We start from the raw sequence: 19519 nt of genomic DNA on the forward strand, positions 1-19519 counted from the left end.
TCTATCTTCTATCTATCTTCTATCTATTTTTCCTATTCTAAACTTCGAAGGATTGAGGTGATATGGTGGCGAGTTCCGTCTTTTCTTAATACTCGCGCGACTTTTTCTCCACTTTCTCTACCGCATGTTTACCTAATTTCGGCCACCCAAAACGACGTCGTTCTTCTACTCTCGAATTTTGTTCTGTTTGGGGTGCTCCGTGTTTCGTCGTTTCTGGCGAGTCCATACCCCATTTTGTACACGCGCAACTCCAGTTCTTTCTTCGCTTACCGTGGGTGGTTGGGGTGTTTATCGGTGAGTTGGTGGGTTTAGGGGCTTTGGCACTGTCTTTGCTTCGATTTTCTTGGCCGTAGGTCTTGCTTTTTTGTAGCTTCCTGTATTTGCAGACGATCTTGAGTGAAGAAAGCGAGAATGAAGAACAGACGTGCTTCGACTGCCTCGGGCGTCGAATCAGACCCGATTTCTTTGATCAGGTTATCTTCACTCCGTGCCAAACTCAGTTCGTCGGTTTGTGTGTCTTTGTCTTAATCATCAGGTGAGTGTCAAATTTGATGCTTTGATTTCCTCTATGTGTTAGCGGTGATTGGCGGATTCGACTGGTCTTTTTGGTTTCTTTGTGGCGTTTTTTGCGGATTGGAGTTTGGTTGTAGCCATTTTATTTGGTTTTGTTGTTCCTCTTTTGATGGGTGTTAGGTCTTAGCTCATTATCGTAGCTATCCTAGGTTGTGCACCACTGTACCGAAATTGTAAAAATCCTTGCTTCATTAATTCTTAGATAAGTCTTTGAATTTTGTATCTCAAGTTTTCTGATTCTTGATTTCATCACTCTTGTAAGCTGATAGTGGATTTCGCTTCTCTACCACTCCATTGCCAATCTACTGCAAGGTCACCATGTAGAAATCCTTAGCCTCTCAAAATGTTGTAATTGTTGCAAACACGATCTTCATGACTTTGCTTTGGTTTGTTGCTCCTGCTTTGGTTCCCATCTCAATTTGAAGAAGAATATAATGCAAATTATTCGAATTCTAGCTTGCAGGTTTTTGACATGACTGGATATGTAATAAATGATTTCAGATTCACTACAAGGTAATTTTCTTTTCGGTTTTATTTTTGTTCTTCGTGGGATAAATTTTTAGATCGGCTTCAAATAGAATTGACCATGATCATCGCTTACTGGGTTGGGATTATTTCCTATTATGCAACAGACAACAAATGGGTTGGGATTATTGGGTTGAGGTGAACAAACAGGGCAATCGATGTCAGGCTTTCAAGCTGCGGCGGGTATATCTCTGCCACAACCATTTATAATGTTGAATAACTTTTTCTTATTTGCACAGTTGTTCTATTTGTAGTTGCTTAATTTCCATGCGTACTTGAAATATCTTAATCAAACTGTCTTATAGTTGGTTATCCTTATGATATTGTTTATAAATTCACTAAAGCACCAATAAGCATCTGCCTAAGGATCTTAGTTGTTGGTTGTTTACGTCAGTTGTCCCCTCATTGACATGTAAGGCACTGGATTCCTATAATAATTTTGTCCTTCTTTACTTACTCTATTTTTAGATGGAATTTGGAGATTGTGTTAGCTTTTCTGTTCTAATGAATATTATCATATGCAGGATGGTTGATGTGGAAGGTTTGAACACCTTGGGTTGGCTGTGAATTTGATGACCTATGAGTTCAAAACTGCTGCTTTGAGTTTCAAAATTGTTCAATATGAATTTTGAAATGGATTTGTTTTGTGATTCTGCTTTTGCTTTTTGGTGTAGGTGGAAGCTGATAATGTTGTTATAGTGACCAATATGAGTACGCCAAAGCCTTTGCCTGACGAAGTTCTTTCTGACATTACTGTATCTGTAGAAGATCTAAATTTTACATGATTTTCTGTGAATGTTTAATTCCTTCAAATAGTTTTCTGTGAGTAGCCTTTTAAATTGGATTATTTATTGTTTCTTACAGTAGGCAAAGGAAATGGATGTTGTTTGGGTAGCTACTGCTGGTGTGGATGGCCAACTGTGGTTGTAATGTCCTCAACTCTTCATTTTGTAGGTAAGTAGGCTTTCACATGGCTGGATATCGAATAAATTTCTTTCTATCATTTGATTACTATGTGCTATTTTGTTTTTACACAGCAAAACAAAGAAGTTTACCAGCATTTCGATGGAGACTGGTGGCTTACTATGAATTTGTAAGAACCAATTTTTGGGCTTTATTTATTCTACCTGTTTATTAGAAATGTGTATTTTTATTGCCTTCAGACATCCTTGCTACGAGGTCTCTTCTATTGTATCAAAGCAAGAAGTGAGCTGCTTCTGTTTTCGTTGCCTGATACTTATGTTTCTTTGCCCCTAATTCCTCTCTCTGTTCTAAGCTCTGTCCAGTAGATCTGCCCTATTTTGAGTTAATACTTTCTTACCTCATAGTGTTGTTGTTCTGTAATTACAGGGGATAAAGAATGGCAGGGAGATCATAACTGTGTTCTCCTTTGGGGTGGATGACATATTTTCAAAAGCTGCAGAAGAACATGATTTCTCAGAGGTTGCTTCTCCAAGCATTGAATGTCTCCAATGCTTCCTTCCTTTGTTGCTGTGGAAGGTTAGTGTGCATGTCTGTGTATATTGCTTCAAATTATATGATTTTCCATCATGGGTGACCTTTTTTTCTTTGATTTCTTTTGAGGGAATGACAAGAGTTTTAGAAGCCGCAGAAGAAGATCATGATTGAAGTCTTCGAGAGGATCAAACATGGACTACTACACATTCATGTAGCTATACATTGCTACGCTTTCTGTTTTCTAATTGCACGCTGCTTCTTTTGCATTGGGTGTAAAACTTTTGATGGATGATTGAGATACTTTGTTAACATAATGATAACCTTATGTGCACTATATTGATTTAATCTTCCTTTATATCACCATATTGATTTAATCTTCCTTTATATCTAAGGTGTATTCTGCTTTACCATACTCAAATCGATGAACTGGCTTCTTACTATTCCAAGTCCATTGCGTTTTACCACCAATTTCTTATGTTTTGACAGATTGCTATACGAACAAGTGATGTCTACGAAACACACGGTAATTCAACCTGAAACACAGTTCAAGACTCTTAACCCCAAACACAGTGCCATACTCACGAGAACGAGTCCGCAGCAATTCAACCCGAAACATAGTTCAAGACTTAACCCCAGACATAGTTCCACACAATTTCCTCACAATTTTCCTACTCGCTGGTGTGGGCTTCGTCTGGGATGAAGAGGAGTCGTTGATTTGTTGGGTATGTGATCATCTCCACCGTTGGAGATTTCCCTTCTCCGATTGATGTGTGAGCTTGGCTTTTGCTTTGTCGTTTTGTGCAGACATTTGATCCAGCTGTTGCTTTACCCTGTTGAAGGTCTTTCTCGAACCTCAGCTCGCAGGTACAGTTCATGCACCTGCTGATGCCAATTTTTCTGACCTTCTTATTTTCGTCGTCTTCGTTCCAGAACATCCTCACCTCTACAGTTTCGGTGTCTTCATCCTGATGATCAGGTGCGCAATCAACTTCGTCATATGATTTCCTCAGTTTGTTACGGGTGATTGGCGGATTTCGCTGTTGCTTTCTCTTATTGATTACGGTGATTCATATACACTTGAAATTTCTGATTGATTTTGTTCTTCCGTTGTAGCTATTTGGTTTGGGTTTGTCCGTCTTGGTGTTTGATGGGCTGTTGTAGCTATTTGATTACTATGTGCTGTTTTGTTTTTACACAGCAAAAGAAAGAAGTTTACCAGCATTTCGATGGAGATTAGTGGCTTACTATGAATTTGTAAGAACCAATTTTTGGGCTTTATTTATTCTACCTGTTTATTAGAAATGTGTATTTTTATTGCCTTCAGACATCCTTGCTACAAGGTCTCTTCTATTATATCAAAGCAACAAGTGAGCTGCTTCTGTTTTTATTGCCTGATTCTTCTCCTTCTTTGCCTCTGATTCCTCTCTCTGTTCTAAGCTCTGTCCAGTAGATCTGCCTTATTTTTTAGTTAATACTTTCATACCTCATCCTGTTGTTGTTCTATAATTACAGGGGATAAGGAATGGCGGGGAGATCATAACTGCGTTCTCCTTTGTGGCCTGCACTTTCCTTATGCTCTTACTTACTTCGGTTATGTTCGACCAGGTGTGTGTTTTGCTAGCCGCTGCCCTGCCGCCTTCTTTTTTTTTTGCAAGAAAGATGAGAACATGGCTGTGGAGTAGAATGATGTGTCTCCAAAATGGAATGGGATGCCACTGTCTGTTACAAAAACATTGATATATGTAAATATCATGTTATGTGCTCTACTTTATGCGCTTTCTGTTTGATACTTCTTTCAAGTTACTTATACAATATGCGATTTTCATGGACCCAGCTAATGCAACTTAGCATAAGAGGACTCAATTCCAAGAACAGCACTTCACTAGACACAAACAACTGAGTGCTTGAAGACACTATGGAAGATTCCTTATATCATGAAGCTTGCACTCACTTAAAGCCTTGGAGGGCTATTATTTTGTTGGGATACAGGTATCATCATTTGATATGATGAATTCGTTGTTAATTAGGATGTGTTCTTTTTTTGTTGGCTAATTTGTTCTTTCTGATTAGGTGGAACCTCCTAACGTAGATGTACGTCAGTTGTGAACTTCAAATTTTATAAAATATAAATTATGTTTTTGATTATTTGGTTCTGTAGGTCTTTGTTTCACATCTTTTTGGTAAGTGTTGGCGAGATGACATATATGGTGGATATGGTTTAAATTTGTTTTCCTCACTAACAATATGATGCTCATGTGAATATAATTGTATCTTTAAAATTCCCTTTATTAATGTTTCTATTTTGCTCTAGGCATATGTACAACAACTAGAGAGCAGTCGATCGAAACTGGACCAACTTGATCAAGATATCCAGCAAGCTCGCCAGCAGGTTTTTTTTGGAGTTATCTATTTCATAATAAGCAGGTTTCGAGCTCTGCATACCATTCAAATCAATGAGTAGAAATGGTATGAACTTTTTTCCCCTCTTTTGTGCAACCCCCTCCCCCAGCCTCCTCTTCTTATACAAAAGCCAAGGAGGATGTGTTACCATATTTTTTTATTAATGTCCAAAAGACTCTTGTCTATATTTTCTACAAAAAAATGTTGATGTTTGTTTGTGTTTTTTGGTAAGTGACTTGGTTAGTTTATACCAGCATGTATATATATGCCAGTTGTAAAAGTTTTCCATTGCTTCTTTATCTTCTGTTGTATTTTTAGTTACTTCTTCAAACAATGCTTCTAATGTAGTACGTGTTCATGTTCAACTTTGACTATCCTATTAGATTGCTACTCTTTTTAATTGCACAAAAGGCATAAAGTCGCCTCTGATGTTGTCAATGTCTCATTATCTGCATATAGTGTATATGATTCAGTGCACAATACGTTCAACTGTAAAATGCTGGCATGGTTGGGTAATGCTTATTTATTTTGTAGTGATTTATGATGCCTAGGTAGATTCAACTATAGTTATTGAGGATGGATAATTTGTGAAATAGATCCCTTTCTTAATCATGTTATTCATAATTTTTCAGAGGATGCTTCTCCAAGTATAGAACGTTTCCAATGCTTCCTTCCTTCTTTTCTTGGAAAGGTTAGTGTCTCTGTCTCTGTATATTGCCTGAAAGGATATGATTTCCCATCCATAAATGACCTTTTTTCTTTGATTTTTTTGGGGTGAATTTGACATATTTTCAGAAGCTGTAGAAGAACATGATTTCTCGGAGGCTGCTTCTCCAACCATTGAATGTTTCCAATGCTTCCTTCCTTTGTTTCTACAGAATGTCAGCGTGTATGTTTGTGTATATTGCCTGAAATTATATGATTTTCCATCCATGGGTAACCTTTTTTGTCTTTGATTTCTTTTGAGGGAATGACAAGAGTTTCAGAAGCTGTAGAAAAAGATCATGATTGAAGTCTTGGAGAGGATCAAACATGGACTACTACACATTCATGTAGTTATACATTGCTACCCTTTCTGTTTTCTAATTGCACGTTGCTTCTTTTGAATTGGGTGTAAAACTTTTGACGGATGGTTGAAATACTTTGTTAACATATGATAATCTTATGTCCACTATATTCATTTAATCTTCCTTTATATCTAAGGTGTATTATGCTTTACCATACTAAAATTGATGAACTAGCTTCTTACCATTCCAAGTCCATTGACTTTTACCAGCAATTTCTTATGTTTTGACAGATTGTTAAATGAACAGGTGAGGTCTACGAAACACACATTAATTCAATCTGAAAGAGAGTTCAAGACTTCACCCCAAACATAGTTCCACACTCACAAAACGAGCCCGCCACAATGCGTGGGAACTACCTAGTTATATTATAAATCACAAACTATATCTCATAAATTAAATCACAAAGTTTTTTGGTATTATTTACTCTGGAACAAGCATATATATATAGTCAATAAGCATTCTTCACATTTTCGAAAACATGAGATTTTTTTAATTTTGCCCATGCCACTCTGTAAAGTTTTGAATGTCATGGAAGTAGCAATGTCTTAACCGCTCTATAAATTTGTAGCCAAGATAACAACATTGCTGGTGGAGGACAATATGACCAGCCAGAGAGTTCATCTAGGGCTCACCATTTGGCCCGCGGGCCTAGGCCTAACCCGGGCCCGCGGGCCAAAACCCGGCCCGAATCCCGATACCTCGGGCCAATTCTGGCCCGGCCCGAGCCCGAGCCCAACCCAAGCTCGACATTATTTATTTTTATATGTATATAATATGTATATATTTACATATATATATATACATACACATACAGTGCATGATACATACATATATACATACATACGTATATATATATAATATATAATATATATGTATATATATATATATATTATTGCAATGCATGTGTATATATACACATAATACGTATATATTTCACCCTCTATAAAATATTGTTCAATTGTATAAAAATTAAAGTACAATTATGGCATTAATCAATTGTAAATAGGGATAACAATTTGTCCCCGCCCCGATCCGACCAGCCCCACGCGAATTTAATCTCCAAAACCCTAAACCCCAAAACCCTAAAGGCCCTAAACCCTTAACCCTAAAGACCCTAAACCCTAAATGCCCTAAACCCTAAATATCTTAAATCCTAAACCCTAAACCTAAGCACTAACCGTAAAGCCATAATATGACCATCTACTCATAAATGTCGATAAAATCTTAAGAGCCTAAGATGTGTATAATATAAAATTAAACTATTTAAAACTATAGATGTGTATAATATAAAATTTAAAATCAATACACATTAAGTAAAACTAAAATTATTTAATTGTGTTAAAAATACAACAGGTGGTATGTAAAGATAATAATTTAATTAATTGACAAGTATAACATGAAAGTAGCTTTAGCTTTAACATGAAGAGTCCGAAGCCCGAGCTTTATGGGCCAGGCCCGGGCCTGGGCCTCATATTCTCAGTTTGGCCCAGCCCCAAGCCCAAAGAACTAAACCGAGCCTGGGCCCAAAAAAGTAGGGCTGGGCCGGCCCGATGCCGAACCCTAAGTTCATCACATGCTCTAGAAAAATCTTGGCATAAACAACTTATTGGTGGTGATTGGTGAATGGAAAAGAAGAAATCTTGGCATAAACAACTTATTGGTGGTGATTGGTGAATGGAAAAGAAGTTGCTTATTGATGGTGATTGGTGAATGGAAAAGAAGTTGTTGATGCTCATTTTTCGGGATGAATCTTGCACTCATCGTGACGGACATGGATATGCCTATCATGAATACCATTTACATATATATATATACTTATAAACATTGCATATACACTCATTGTTGCGTCATTGTCCTAAATTTGAATCAATATTGACTATTTGGAAAGATGGTTTACGGTGGTAATTTGAATCAATATTGACTATTTGGAAAGATGGTTTACGATGGTTAAAGTGGAGCGGAGTGGGTTGGCGACTCGAGTTCAGACTTAAGAGCTAACCCAATTGTACGGTGAACATGATGAGCTTGGGATTTTCGATTAAGTGAGCCGTCTCGACAAGACCCGCAGCCAGGCACTCAGGCCCGACGCTTAGAGCCCTAGGGTCAGATTTTGCGGGTCGGGCCAGTAGCAAAATTTGAAGAAATGCATATGGCAAAGTTTCAACTTGGGATTATTTCATAGAAAATAAGGTGCAAACCACTAAACAACTACAGCATTTATTACTTATATTCCGTGCGAAGAGGTTATGGACCGAGCCGTTGTGAACCTCCAGCCCATTTGACACCTGCATATGGCAAAGTTTCAACTTGGGATTATTGTATAGAAAATAAGGTGCAAACCACTAAACAACTACAGCATTTATTACTTATATTCCGTGCGAAGAGGTTATGGGCCGAGCCGTTGTGAACCTCCAGCCCATTTGACACCTCTAGTCCCACATGGTGGACTTGAGAGCTGCGAAAGTAAGAGGTGCATTTGTTAGCATATTCGGATTCTCTCTCCTTTCGACAGAGTTACTACTTATTAGTTCAAACTTAACTTGGATAACAAGAATAAACGTTACTGACACCCCTTGTACTTATATAGTTACCTCGTTGAGATCCCTCCTTCCATCCTTTGTTCACCAAGTAACTTGGGTCTAAGAACAGTGTTGTTTCTGCATCGCCATGAGGCGGCTGATAGAGAGGGAGATATCGTTGTAAATGAGGACTTCGACTCTTAACAGCAAATGCAGTATGTTCAATCGTGCCTTCCGGCAACCAAAATGATTTGCATTCCAACCTAAAATGGATGGAGAGCTCACAAGAGATAAATCTGAGTACCTAAACTCACGAATGTAAAGAATTTACCATAAGAGTGTATTTGACTCAAGGGATTTGGGGGAAGGGAAGATAAGAGAAATGTGATTTCCTTCTAATTTCTTTATTTAGATAGTTTATAAAAAAAAATTAAAAGGAGAAATTTGAGGGGATTTGGAAGGAACATTTCATTAAATTTTTTTCAAAATTCTTCCTCCTTAAAGTAAAGTGATTTGAAGGTTAAAAATATATTTTACCTCTTTGTTCATAACACTTTAACATAAAAATAAAAATAAATTAATAAATTAAACTAATTTTATTTCCTTTCTTTTTATATTTATCCAAACATGGGAGAGAGAAAATATTATTGCTTCCCTTTCTCTTCTCTTCTCTCCCCTCCTCCTCTTCCCTTCTCTTCTCCCAAATCTCTCAATCCAAACACACTCTAAAAATATCATACACTCCCCCTCGTTCATTATTCTCGAAACGCCTAGTTAACCCACTATTGAGCAGGGCGCAAAACAATCGAGAACATTTGAAGATCTTGCATCTAATAAAAGGCACGAACCAAGTCCTAGCTCTAATACTGCATATTAGATTGCTTTTACCCACCTGACTTACCGCCCGTTGCAAAACAATCAGATGGACATCTTATAACCTTTTTTCATTTCCTTTCCAAACAACTCATAAAAACTATCATTCTCATCAAGTTTAGATATTGATTTGTAAATTAATAAAAGTTACTCAAATTAAGAAAACTAAAATACTGATACAATCCTAAAAAGAACTCTTTAGGTGTTTGACAGCCATCTAAGCAGCTAAATCCATCCTGACTTGGATCATGACAACGACCAGCTTAGATGTCTTCAGCAGCAAGTTCAGAGTACAAGCAGCAGGGAATTGCCCTACCCCCCAGCTCCCGGTTAAGATGCACCAGAAGCTGCAGCTGCTACAAATTAGGAACCTGACTTGAGGAAGCAGAGTATCCATAGCCACCGTAGCCTTGCCCTCCATGGTATGCACCACTCCACTGGTTACTAGAATCTCCTCTCCACTATCAAAGCCAATGTAATGATATGAGTAAAATAAAAGGAAAAAGCTGAAAAGACAAAAAAATATCATGGATAAGGTTGGTCAGTTGTAGTCCTATTATTTACCGGAGTAATAAGCATTCAACTTCCATATTCAATACAGCTCTAGGAGCGAGTAGAAGTAACTTCGATAAGAATATGGGGAAGAAAATGCAAGAAATGTTGAAGACAGTCATCGCCAAAATAATATCAGTAAAAAAATTTTACAGGTTTGATACAAGGCATATAGGAATAAACTATCATGACTTATTACACAACTCCCACCAGATACTAAGTTAAGAAAAAAAAAAACATCCTCATAATTATCAAAGTCAACACTGAATAGTGTATATACATAAAGCAAAAAATGAAAAAAAAAAAATAAAAATTGCACTCATATGTATGATGTCAGTACATCCCATTATCAAAAGGGGTGACGTTATTTGGGTAAATTGTTGATCATACACGCCAGAAATGATAGGTTTGTCTGACCTGAATCATTTGTTCATCCCAAAGTCAAATGCCCCAGAAGGGAAGACCATGATTATTTGTATATTATAAAAGGCCTCTCCACTAATTACTAGTAGAATAATGGGAGTTGGTTCACTGTAAGAGAGGCATAAAAACGGTTCGAACTCCAGAAATAGCCTTCCCAGAACGCAGGAGATGCAGCAAGGGTAGAAGCTGTTAAAGCTAGGTAACCTTGGATGATATATATATAAATCAAATCAAATCAAATAAAGCAACAACAGATTAGCAACTTTATTTCGTTTCCATCCAATTCATTTTGTTGTTCTTTATTTGATAACAATAATATCAAATGCTACTCGATGGGCTACTTTGGTTGGTTGGGAATTCTTCTTAAAGCTTAATTTTGTCTCTTTTACATTTTTCTAGCCAATTTCAACAATGCACTGTTTGTGTACAAGTGTTCAAACACAATGCGCGTAGTACGGGCAATAGATGTGATATTTACACCAACATTGAGTGACCATTTAAGCTATCGCCTGTGTAATAGATGCACCCAACATTGAGTGAGAGGCTAGGTTAGTTCCCAGCGCTACGCGTGGCAATCTAAAACTGGTGTAAGTCAGCAAAGGCCATTGCAAAAACTGATGTAAATATTATTAATTTCAGGAAATTATCTCGCCTTCACGAGATCATGGGTTTGAGTAGGGGAGGCGGGATAATTTCTTGAAATAAAACTGTGATGAGAGGATAGAAACATCCGTAAAGATACCCCATGATTGATAATTCCTTAGATGCAAAAACACATACACAAAAGTAATGTATATACATCTTGCGTGGTTGTACCTTTCCTTTGGGCTAGATCCGAGAGCCATAGGATTTGTTGTCTATTCGAATTTTCAACGTATATACACATCAACAACATTGTTCGCTTGAGTTGTCCGGTTCCCATGGATACATTAAGCCCGCACAGCTTTGCTTTCTCAGAAGATCACCCATCCCAATAATGTTATCATAGAAACACGCTTAACTACAGGGTTACACCATGATGTTTTTTCCTTCAAGAAAACGCATTGTTAATGATTAGGAATTAGAGTTATCAATATATGTTAACATTATCAGAAATAGACTAAACAAAGAAGAAATGCAGGTGATGAGTTTAATTCATGGAGAAAGTAAAAGTTGCATTTGTTAGCATATTCTGATTCCAAAACTAGTATAAGTTAGTACTGGATGCCAAGGTCTGGGAAGACAAAGATATCGTTGTAGATGCGAACTTGGTCTCTTAACAGCAATGCAATATGTTCAGCCTTTCACTCTTTCAGCAACCAAAATCACTTGCATTCCAACAGAAGATGGATGAAGAGAACTCGCAAGAAATAAATCTGCCTACCCTAACATCCCAACGTTAAGAATTTACCATAAAAGCAAAACTCTCAACAAGGCACCTTCACTAATCAAAGCTACATGCATTGCACCAGCAAGGTAACAAACATGAAGGAAGAAAAAAAAAACAACTATCATTCTCATCAAGTTTAGATATTAATTCGTAAATAAATAAATTTTACCACAAATTAAGAAAACTCCACAAGCCCAAAATTCTAGATAAAATACTGATACAATCCTAAAAAGAACTCCAGGTGTTCGATACATAGCCACCTAAGCAGCTAGATCCATCCTAACTTGGATCATGACAATGAGTAGCTTAGATGTCTTCAGCAGCAAGTTCAGAGTACAAGCAGTAGGGAATTGCCCTACCCCGCCGGTTATGAAGCACCAGAAGCTGCAGCTGTTCCATACATATTAGGAACCTGATTTGAGGAAGCAGTGTATCCATAGCCACCACCGTAGCCTTGCCCTCCATGGTATGCGCCACTCCACTGGTTACTAGAATCTCCTCCTCTCCACTATCAAACCCAACGCAATGATATGAGTAAACTAAAAGGAAAAGGCTAACAAGACAAAATATCATGGGTAAGGTTGGTCATTTGTGGTCCTGATATTTACCAGAGCAATAAACATTCAACTTCTATATTCAATACAGCTCTAGGAACAAGAAAAAGGAACTACGATGAGAATATGGGAAGAAAATGTAAGAAATGTTGAAGACAGTCATTGCCAAAATAATATCAATAAAAAAATTGTTGGCATACAGGAATACAATTATACAAAAATCCTCCGCGAAAATTTACTTGAAGTACCAACTTAAGACTATGAATCTTACAGATAAATTTGTTATCTAAACTCATCACGACTTATTACACAACTTCTGCCAGATACCCAAGTTAAAAAAGAGAACACTGTCATAATTACCAAATTCAATACTCAATAGTATATACACAAAGTAAAAAAATGCAAAACGTTGCACTCCTGTATGATGTACAGCATCATCTCATTATCAAAAGGGGCGATGTTATTTAGGGAAATGGTTAATCACACACCAGAAAACATAGGTTTGTCTGACCAGAATCTTTGTTCATCCCAAAGTCAAATGCCCTGGAATGGAAGACCATGATTATTTGCATGTTATAATTTTTTAAAAGGCCTCTCCACTAATTACTAGTAGAATAAGGGGAGTTGGTTCACTGCAACAGAGGCATAAAAAAGGATCAAACTCCAGAAATAGCCTTCCCAGAAGGCAGGAGTACCGCTATACACATTTTCCATTTCCAAAGCCATCACCACTGCTGGAGCCTTGTGCGTTGGGTTGACTTTATAGAGGGGAGGTGGGGCACATAAACATATTTAACTTCGAAAGACGTAAAGCAGGCTTTCTAACATTAGAAAGGCAAGGAAAACACAAAAAGTAATAAATGTACTGTACCCTAAACATTATCATATTAAGAACACATGCTTGGTAAAAAATAAAAAAAAAGTAAACCCCTCCCGTACACAAAAGCTCCCACAGTGGGCGGGGTCGGGACAAGCAATATCCACGCAGACCTTAATCCCAAATGACATGTGGAGAGACCGTTTCCAAGAATTGACCATGTGACCTTTATGTTATTCCTGCAGCTCTACCACTCACATGCTTAAGTTGAAAAAACTACCTGCTTGTTACCAGGACTGCGACCCCAAGAAAGACGAACTGTCTGATTGCCAATAACTGTACCGTTCAAACTCTGCAGTGCATCCTCAGCACTTTTTCTGCAAATGGGAAGAACAGAGTAGATTAAGGCCAGACTCATAGCATCACAGTTTTTTAAAGCAACAGACATTAAAATACATTCCATAATAGTACTTGTCAACATAACCAGTTAACAAAACATCTGATAACTACATTTTCCTATAATTATATTTGTTATCTTGATTAGTAGTTACTAATACTAGCAAGAAGTTGTGAACATTGTCACAGCGTATTGATTATGGCTGAAATTATATTTCCAGATACAGTTAATCGAATGAAGAAATGAAAACTAAAGCTACCTGGTATCAAATTGCACAAACCCACATCCCTTTCCAACTGGTATCTTCACAGAGACAACTTCACCAAACTGCGAAAAAGGCTGCCTAAGATCCTCCTCCGTGACATTAGAGTCAACTCCCCCAACAAAAATCTGCAAGATATCATGCTTGATGAAATATGGAGTTCATTAGAGTCAATAATACAGAATAAAACAAAGACCCACCGTTGTGTTATTCAACTCGCCATCAGATTGGGATCCTTGACCCATCGAACCGTTTGCGGCATGTCCGCCAGCCAAAACCACAGCTAATTGAACAGAATAGAGATTGTTTCAGGGTTCATCAAACTAAAAATGTAAATGTGCCATTCAATACATCTATTTTTAGCAGGCTAAATCTAACTGGATATACAGTTCAAAAAGTTCTCCAAAAATGAACGAAGCAAGATATTATCTACAGCCAAATGCAGTACATGCAAAATGAGATCCAGGAACTAATCCTCGTTTAACCAGCAAATGCTGGATCCAGGAACTTAAATCATTTTCAAAAAACAACATTGAGGCAATATGGCAAAAATGTGACTCTATGCCAGACTGAATTAGCCAGTACGCAAAATCAGAACCCATTATGCCCTCTTGAGGGTCAACTGTTTGTACCACTTCAGGTCCTCTCCTTCAGATAAAAATATAGTATCTGTCCCCATCTAACGTTGCTAAACCACAATAGCAGTTTTTCCTTCTGAAGTGCCAGTCCTGTCAGGCATCCCAACCGGCCAAGTCAATCCAAATACTTATATCGATATAAAACTTTGAACTGCAGTTATAACAATCGAAATTATGGATGGAGGTGGATGCAGACTTAGAGAAGGATGCAAAAGTGTTGAAGCGAACCCCATGGTCTCTAACTCTCTACAACTAGGAAGACATGCTAGCTCCACCAGCCCAAGGCAAAAGATTTCCAGAAACACAACAATATCTCTCTTTTTTCCTATTCAAAAAAGAATAACCTAAAAGGGGTGAAAGTGGGCCAAGTGGCCATGTCAGTAGAAGATAGAGGAGTATGCAATGAGGAAGCAAGGGGATGGATGGTTACACTGATACATGGAGAAGTAAGCAACAGCAGTAGCAATACAGAGGGAGAAAAAGCGGGAAGAGAGAGGCAGAATGAATGGGAGCGAGTTATAATGGAGGAAGACGAGATTTTGCAGAGGTGATGTGAACTTTTTTGTTCATCAGTATCAAAACTACTATTGCAAACAATTTGAGGCATATGAATTGTGACAAATAATGTTTTCTTGGGTTGTTAAATTCATCGAACATGGTTATCAATGTTAGCTTACACCACAGATTAGCAAAATGAGTCAGCACGGATTCTAGGATATAGGATATAAAAACAATAAACACAAGTGACACGAATAATTTCTCATCAATAATTACACAAAAAAATCATCATCAATAAGAGGAGAGGGTAGACAAGATAACAGGGTCAAGAGGGTAGCAATCAAGTTATTACAAAATGAAATGACATTGCTTCTAATGCAAAAAAAAATGAGTTCGTAGCACTAAATGAGTAACAACGAGTAGTCATTGCAACAGTGCATAAAGCAGAACAATGAAAAGTGGCGATGGTTTGGGAGGAGAAATTTGAGTAGTAGAAATGAGAGCATGGTAAGGATGCTGCACACAAATAGGTATAGCCAACATCTGGGCCGTAAATGCATTAAGCACACAAATTAAACTTAACTACAAACCATGGCAAAGAAATTTGACCTTGTGCATATAATTTTGAACATAACCTTATTCATATATTAGACCAACAGATCCAACAAGTCATAGGTAACATAACCAAATGAACATATAGCTCTCTCGAGACCTCAAGCGCCAATGACCAAGAGGTAAAAGTTTTTTCTTCTACGCCAAACCACCCCACCCCAGGCTAATGGGGGTTAGCTAAAGCATTACTACATACCTTGTGAAGAATATTGTTGTTGATATCCAGTTGATTTTTTTGGAGTTGCAACACCTATGCGCATGGGCCTACTTGAACAATAAACACCATTCATCTCAGACATGGCCCTAGTCTTCTCATTTTCATCAGCAAACCTAACAAAGCCATAACCCTTTGAACGTCCAGTATTTGAATCAACAACAACTTTTGCACCTTTGATAGATGAAAATCTGCTAGCAAAGGTTTCCTGCAACATAGCATCAGTCACATCTGGTGCCAAATCTCCTACAAAAATGGAAAGATCAGGAGCAGCGTCTGTGCGCTTATCACCCGCACTAAAACTTGCCCAATTCAGGCGGAAGGGGTGCTCTGTATTTGGCATCATCATAGAACCATTATAGCTCTGCAAAATTTTCTCAGCTGTTGCCCGAGAAGAAAATTCAACAAATCCATACCCATCGGGTTGACCAGTTTGCTTATTGCGTATAATTTTTACAGAAGAAACCTGCACATTTTACAACTTCAAGTATCAGAAAGCAGGCGTGTGGTCAGGGGCTCGAACTGATATAAGCAAATAACAACTACCTAGTCACAAATTTTAAAAAAATTGTCACACTTCGAAAACCAGATACCGGGTCTCCATAGGGTAAGGATGCAGCAAAAATCCAATCCTTTTTTGTGATTATAGAAATCCAATATTCCTACGACCTCAATGCTTCTGTAGTCAAGGGAAGTCTTTTGTTTATGTTAAATCTACTTAACAAAAATATGAAAGCTAACTCTGGAAATAAATAATCTCACTACGTTAAAAACTCATGCATACAATGGCAAACCATTAAAAATAAAAGGCAAACTGACAGAAGTAATTGGCAGCGAGGCTCGTAAAAACTAATTAGAGTTGTTATTAATATCTCGAAAAATAAACAACTTTTTTCGTGTTTGTTCAAGGAGGGTCATTAATGTTCGTCTTGGAAGGGGGAGAGAGAAAGACAGAGAAAGAAAGTTATTTAAAGATCCCTAAACATACATCAAAACGACGCCAATTAACATAGATCCGAAGATTAGCTGAACTATCAAGTCACCTGAAAACTCAACTGGGTAAGAAAAGGACGACCTTTCGGGGGAGATTGGAGAGATTTCCTAAATCATTAACACACTTAGAGATCCTCCCTTCCCCTTTATAACACACACGACTTTATCTATAAATTGCGTTGGAAGATCTATAACATAGTTTTCCACGATGCAAATCTAGGAAACCCAATCCCAGTGCCAAACTATCCACGTCTATCTTGACAATAAAAAGGAGAAATTAAATTAAATTAAATTAAATGACGAAAAAGAAGCCAAACATTTATTTACAGAACATTAACAGGAATAGATTTTACCTCTCCAGTGTGTGCAAAGCAGCTATGGAGGTAAGTCTCATCCATCCAGTGCTGAAGGTCACCGACCCAGATAGTTCTAACATCTTCGTTAGATTTCGGTTGTTGTTGTTGATTTTGAAAACTTTGCTGTTTTTGGTGATATTGCTGTTGTTGTTGCTGCTGCTGATAGTAGGCCATGTAATGCTGCGGGTACATCATCATCTGTTGCTGCATCATAGCCATGGCGGCCGCCGGGTACGTCATAGCCGCCATCCATTGCTGCTGCTGCTGCTGCTGTTGATATGGAACCCACGGATGCTGTTGCTGGGATGGAGGTGGTGGCTTTTGATCACCTCCGTTGGCTTGCTGCATCCTGGTAAGATCTGATTCGAATCAATTCAATCAGGGATTCGATTCGATTCAATCTCCCTCCCTCCCCTTCTCTCTCTTTATTGCAACCCCCTTCTCTCTCTTTATTGCACCGTTTGTGTTCGACGAAATTACGCAGAGAGAAAGGAAGAGAGAGACGGTAAGAGAGTTTGTCGACGGGGTATTTACTAGTGTTTATAAAGGGAGGCTGCGAGTGAAATGAATGATAGATCTTGGTTTCGGTTGGTGTGGGAGGGTGGCGGAAGGTTTAGAGCCACCTCGTTTACAACGACAGTCGTCTCTCGCGAGAGGTGTGGATCCCACTCTTCCTCAAGTGGGGGGTTTTTGACTCGCGTAGACGGCTTAGATCTAAATCTCACTTGACCGGCTGTTCCAATGGCTTGGCTTAGTTGGCTATCCTAGACATTTAAAAGGGAAGTTATTTTTTTTTTTCTTCCTAAAATGATAAGAAATTATTCTCATTTGATAGATTGGCAATTCAGTGAGAAAAAGAAATAACTGTTTTTTAACAGTTTTTACTTACCCAAGTAGTTAAGCCTAGATTGCTCAACAAACTAGGGTTATAGGGAAATCAGCTCTCGCCCAAAGGCGGCGTTATTTCGTATCACAAATTCAATAATAAAAACTAGTCTTCAAAATCCTAAACAAAGTGCTTAAATAGACTACACGCAAAAAACCCTAAGAAATATCATACAAAGACTAAAATACCCAACACGAAATAAATAAGGAAATAAAACATTAAATATAAAACAATATAATATGCAACGCTCAATTGGCTCTTGTTCCGCTTGATAATCGCATGTCCTCCGCTTGATCTGCTTCGCGTGATCCAGCTTCTCCTAACAATCCAATCTACATCATTAGGGAAGTTATTTTCCATTTCTTTTCTTCCTAAAATGATTAGAAATTATCCTCGTAAATTGGTAATTCGGTGATCATAATTCGAATCTCCCCTCCTCGTTTCAAAAGATTGGCAATTCCGTGAGAAAAAGAAGTAAACCTTTTTTAGCAGTTTTTTCTTACCCAAATATTTTGACTTTGCCTAAAATTACCAATACTTTATAGATTTACTTTTTTACCCGACCTCAAAAATGCTAGAAAATAGAAGTGTTCCAATCTCTTGTCAATACTTTGAAGCCATACTAGTTAAAAATACTAACGAATTAGTAAGTAAAGGGTCATGCTTTGGAGAGTTTCCTATAATATACTCACATGAAAAGAGGGGGAATCCCTTCGGGGACATCCGATAAAATTGGAACGATACAGAGAATATTAGCATGGCCCCTGCGCAAGGATGACACGCACAAAAACAAAAATAGGGGGTAAAAACCCCCTCAAAAATGAATTTTTAATTTTGCTTGTTTACCAATAAACCTAACTAATTTTTTCTTCTTCTTTTTCGGTTGCTTTAAAACTATGATCTCCCCCCTTAGTTTGTTTATAAACTAAATGGAGCCTAATTAAGCCAAGTTGTTGTAGACACCTTCGAACAACTCGTGAATAACCATATTTATTTATACCATAATTCTAATGTATTATTATTATAAATTAAATTTGGTATCTCAATCAAAAGAAATTCATTTCAGTCAACTCAATTCCGTTTGAGATACTATTACAAACGGCTAGATTATTGATAAAGAGTCATTTTCCTCACGTTGTGTTTCCTCTTTTTCGATGAAGTTTACAGCACAATTCATGTGGGAACGCGTGATTTGTGCGCGAAAGGTATTCCTATGGGCATTCTTATTATTCTCTCACGGTTTTATAATTTCAAGAAATTATCTCACCTCCACGAGATCATGAGTTCGAGTATGAGAGAAGAGATAATTTCTTGAAAAAATAAAACCGTGAGGGGAAAATAGAACTACCTGTAAAGATGCCCTAGAACTGATAATTCCTTAGATGCAAAAACGCATCCACAAAAGTAATGTATATATAAATCTTGCGTGATTGTAACCTTTCCTTTGGGCAAGATCTGAGAGCCATAGGCTTTGTTGTCTATTCGAAATTTCAGCCCATATACACATTAATAATATTATTCGCTTTGAGCTAT

The 19519-nt window shown here is 37.7% G+C and overlaps 2 protein-coding genes and 1 pseudogene across 22 annotated transcripts; 2 read left to right on the forward strand and 1 right to left on the reverse strand.

Moving 5' to 3' along the window:
* The first annotated feature begins 189 nt into the window (after window positions 1-189).
* Window positions 190-6151, forward strand: LOC120001360. 19 transcript variants are annotated; one of them, XR_005468853.1, is made up of 14 exons: window positions 197-473; window positions 1030-1086; window positions 1206-1281; window positions 1773-1809; window positions 1963-2052; window positions 2136-2191; window positions 2449-2598; window positions 2694-2767; window positions 3043-3278; window positions 3361-3395; window positions 3487-3532; window positions 3755-3810; window positions 4069-4161; window positions 4391-4439. XR_005468853.1 is itself a non-coding variant. In XM_038849647.1 (8 exons), exons 1-8 carry the CDS (start codon window positions 412-414, stop codon window positions 2721-2723), a joined length of 558 nt encoding a protein of 185 aa, XP_038705575.1. In that variant the 5' UTR covers window positions 190-411; the 3' UTR covers window positions 2724-3036. The 19 variants fall into 19 exon arrangements, 3 of the variants coding, with proteins under 3 accessions (XP_038705575.1, XP_038705574.1, XP_038705573.1); XR_005468848.1 differs by having other exon boundaries at window positions 207-473; window positions 2449-2767; window positions 3361-3420; window positions 3487-3618; XR_005468845.1 differs by having other exon boundaries at window positions 207-473; window positions 2449-2767; window positions 3361-3420.
* Window positions 6152-9771: 3620 nt separating this feature from the next.
* Window positions 9772-17742, reverse strand: LOC120002093 (polyadenylate-binding protein RBP47B-like). Of its 3 annotated transcripts, none has more exons than XM_038850678.1 (6): window positions 17098-17740; window positions 15734-16217; window positions 13990-14072; window positions 13787-13917; window positions 13411-13507; window positions 9772-9876 (listed from the first exon to the last, which is right to left on the reverse strand). In XM_038850678.1, the coding sequence occupies exons 1-6, from the start codon at window positions 17446-17448 to the stop codon at window positions 9772-9774; spliced, it is 1251 nt and encodes a 416-aa protein (XP_038706606.1). In that variant the 5' UTR covers window positions 17449-17740. The 3 variants fall into 3 exon arrangements, with proteins under 3 accessions (XP_038706606.1, XP_038706604.1, XP_038706605.1); XM_038850676.1 differs by lacking the exon at window positions 9772-9876 and adding an exon at window positions 11861-12267 and having other exon boundaries at window positions 17098-17736; XM_038850677.1 differs by lacking the exon at window positions 9772-9876 and adding an exon at window positions 12318-12912 and having other exon boundaries at window positions 17098-17742.
* A 951-nt stretch (window positions 17743-18693) lies between these two features.
* LOC120003153 lies at window positions 18694-18816 on the forward strand (annotated as a pseudogene).
* The last annotated feature ends 703 nt before the right edge of the window (window positions 18817-19519 follow it).

The sequence above is a fragment of the Tripterygium wilfordii genome, chromosome 7 (genome assembly GCF_013401445.1).
Source record: "Tripterygium wilfordii isolate XIE 37 chromosome 7, ASM1340144v1, whole genome shotgun sequence".
NCBI lineage: Eukaryota > Viridiplantae > Streptophyta > Magnoliopsida > Celastrales > Celastraceae > Tripterygium > Tripterygium wilfordii.

Excerpts from the sequence above, each read along its gene's own strand:
- LOC120001360 (XM_038849645.1), top strand. The coding sequence starts at position 412 with ATGAAGAACAGACGTGCTTCGACTGCCTCGGGCGTCGAATCAGACCCG. Across the intron at positions 474-1,029 it reads GACCCGATTTCTTTGATCAG|CTTGCAGGTTTTTGACATGA; the intron begins GTTATCTTCACT and ends TTCGAATTCTAG. Across the intron at positions 1,282-1,772 it reads AGGCTTTCAAGCTGCGGCGG|GTGGAAGCTGATAATGTTGT; the intron begins GTATATCTCTGC and ends TTTTTGGTGTAG.
- LOC120002093 (XM_038850676.1), bottom strand. The coding sequence starts at position 17,448 with ATGCAGCAAGCCAACGGAGGTGATCAAAAGCCACCACCTCCATCCCAG. Across the intron at positions 13,918-13,989 it reads GCGAGTTGAATAACACAACG|ATTTTTGTTGGGGGAGTTGA; the intron begins GTGGGTCTTTGT and ends GATATCTTGCAG. Across the intron at positions 12,268-13,410 it reads GCAGTCCTGGTAACAAGCAG|TGGAGAGGAGGAGATTCTAG; the intron begins GTAGTTTTTTCA and ends TGGGTTTGATAG.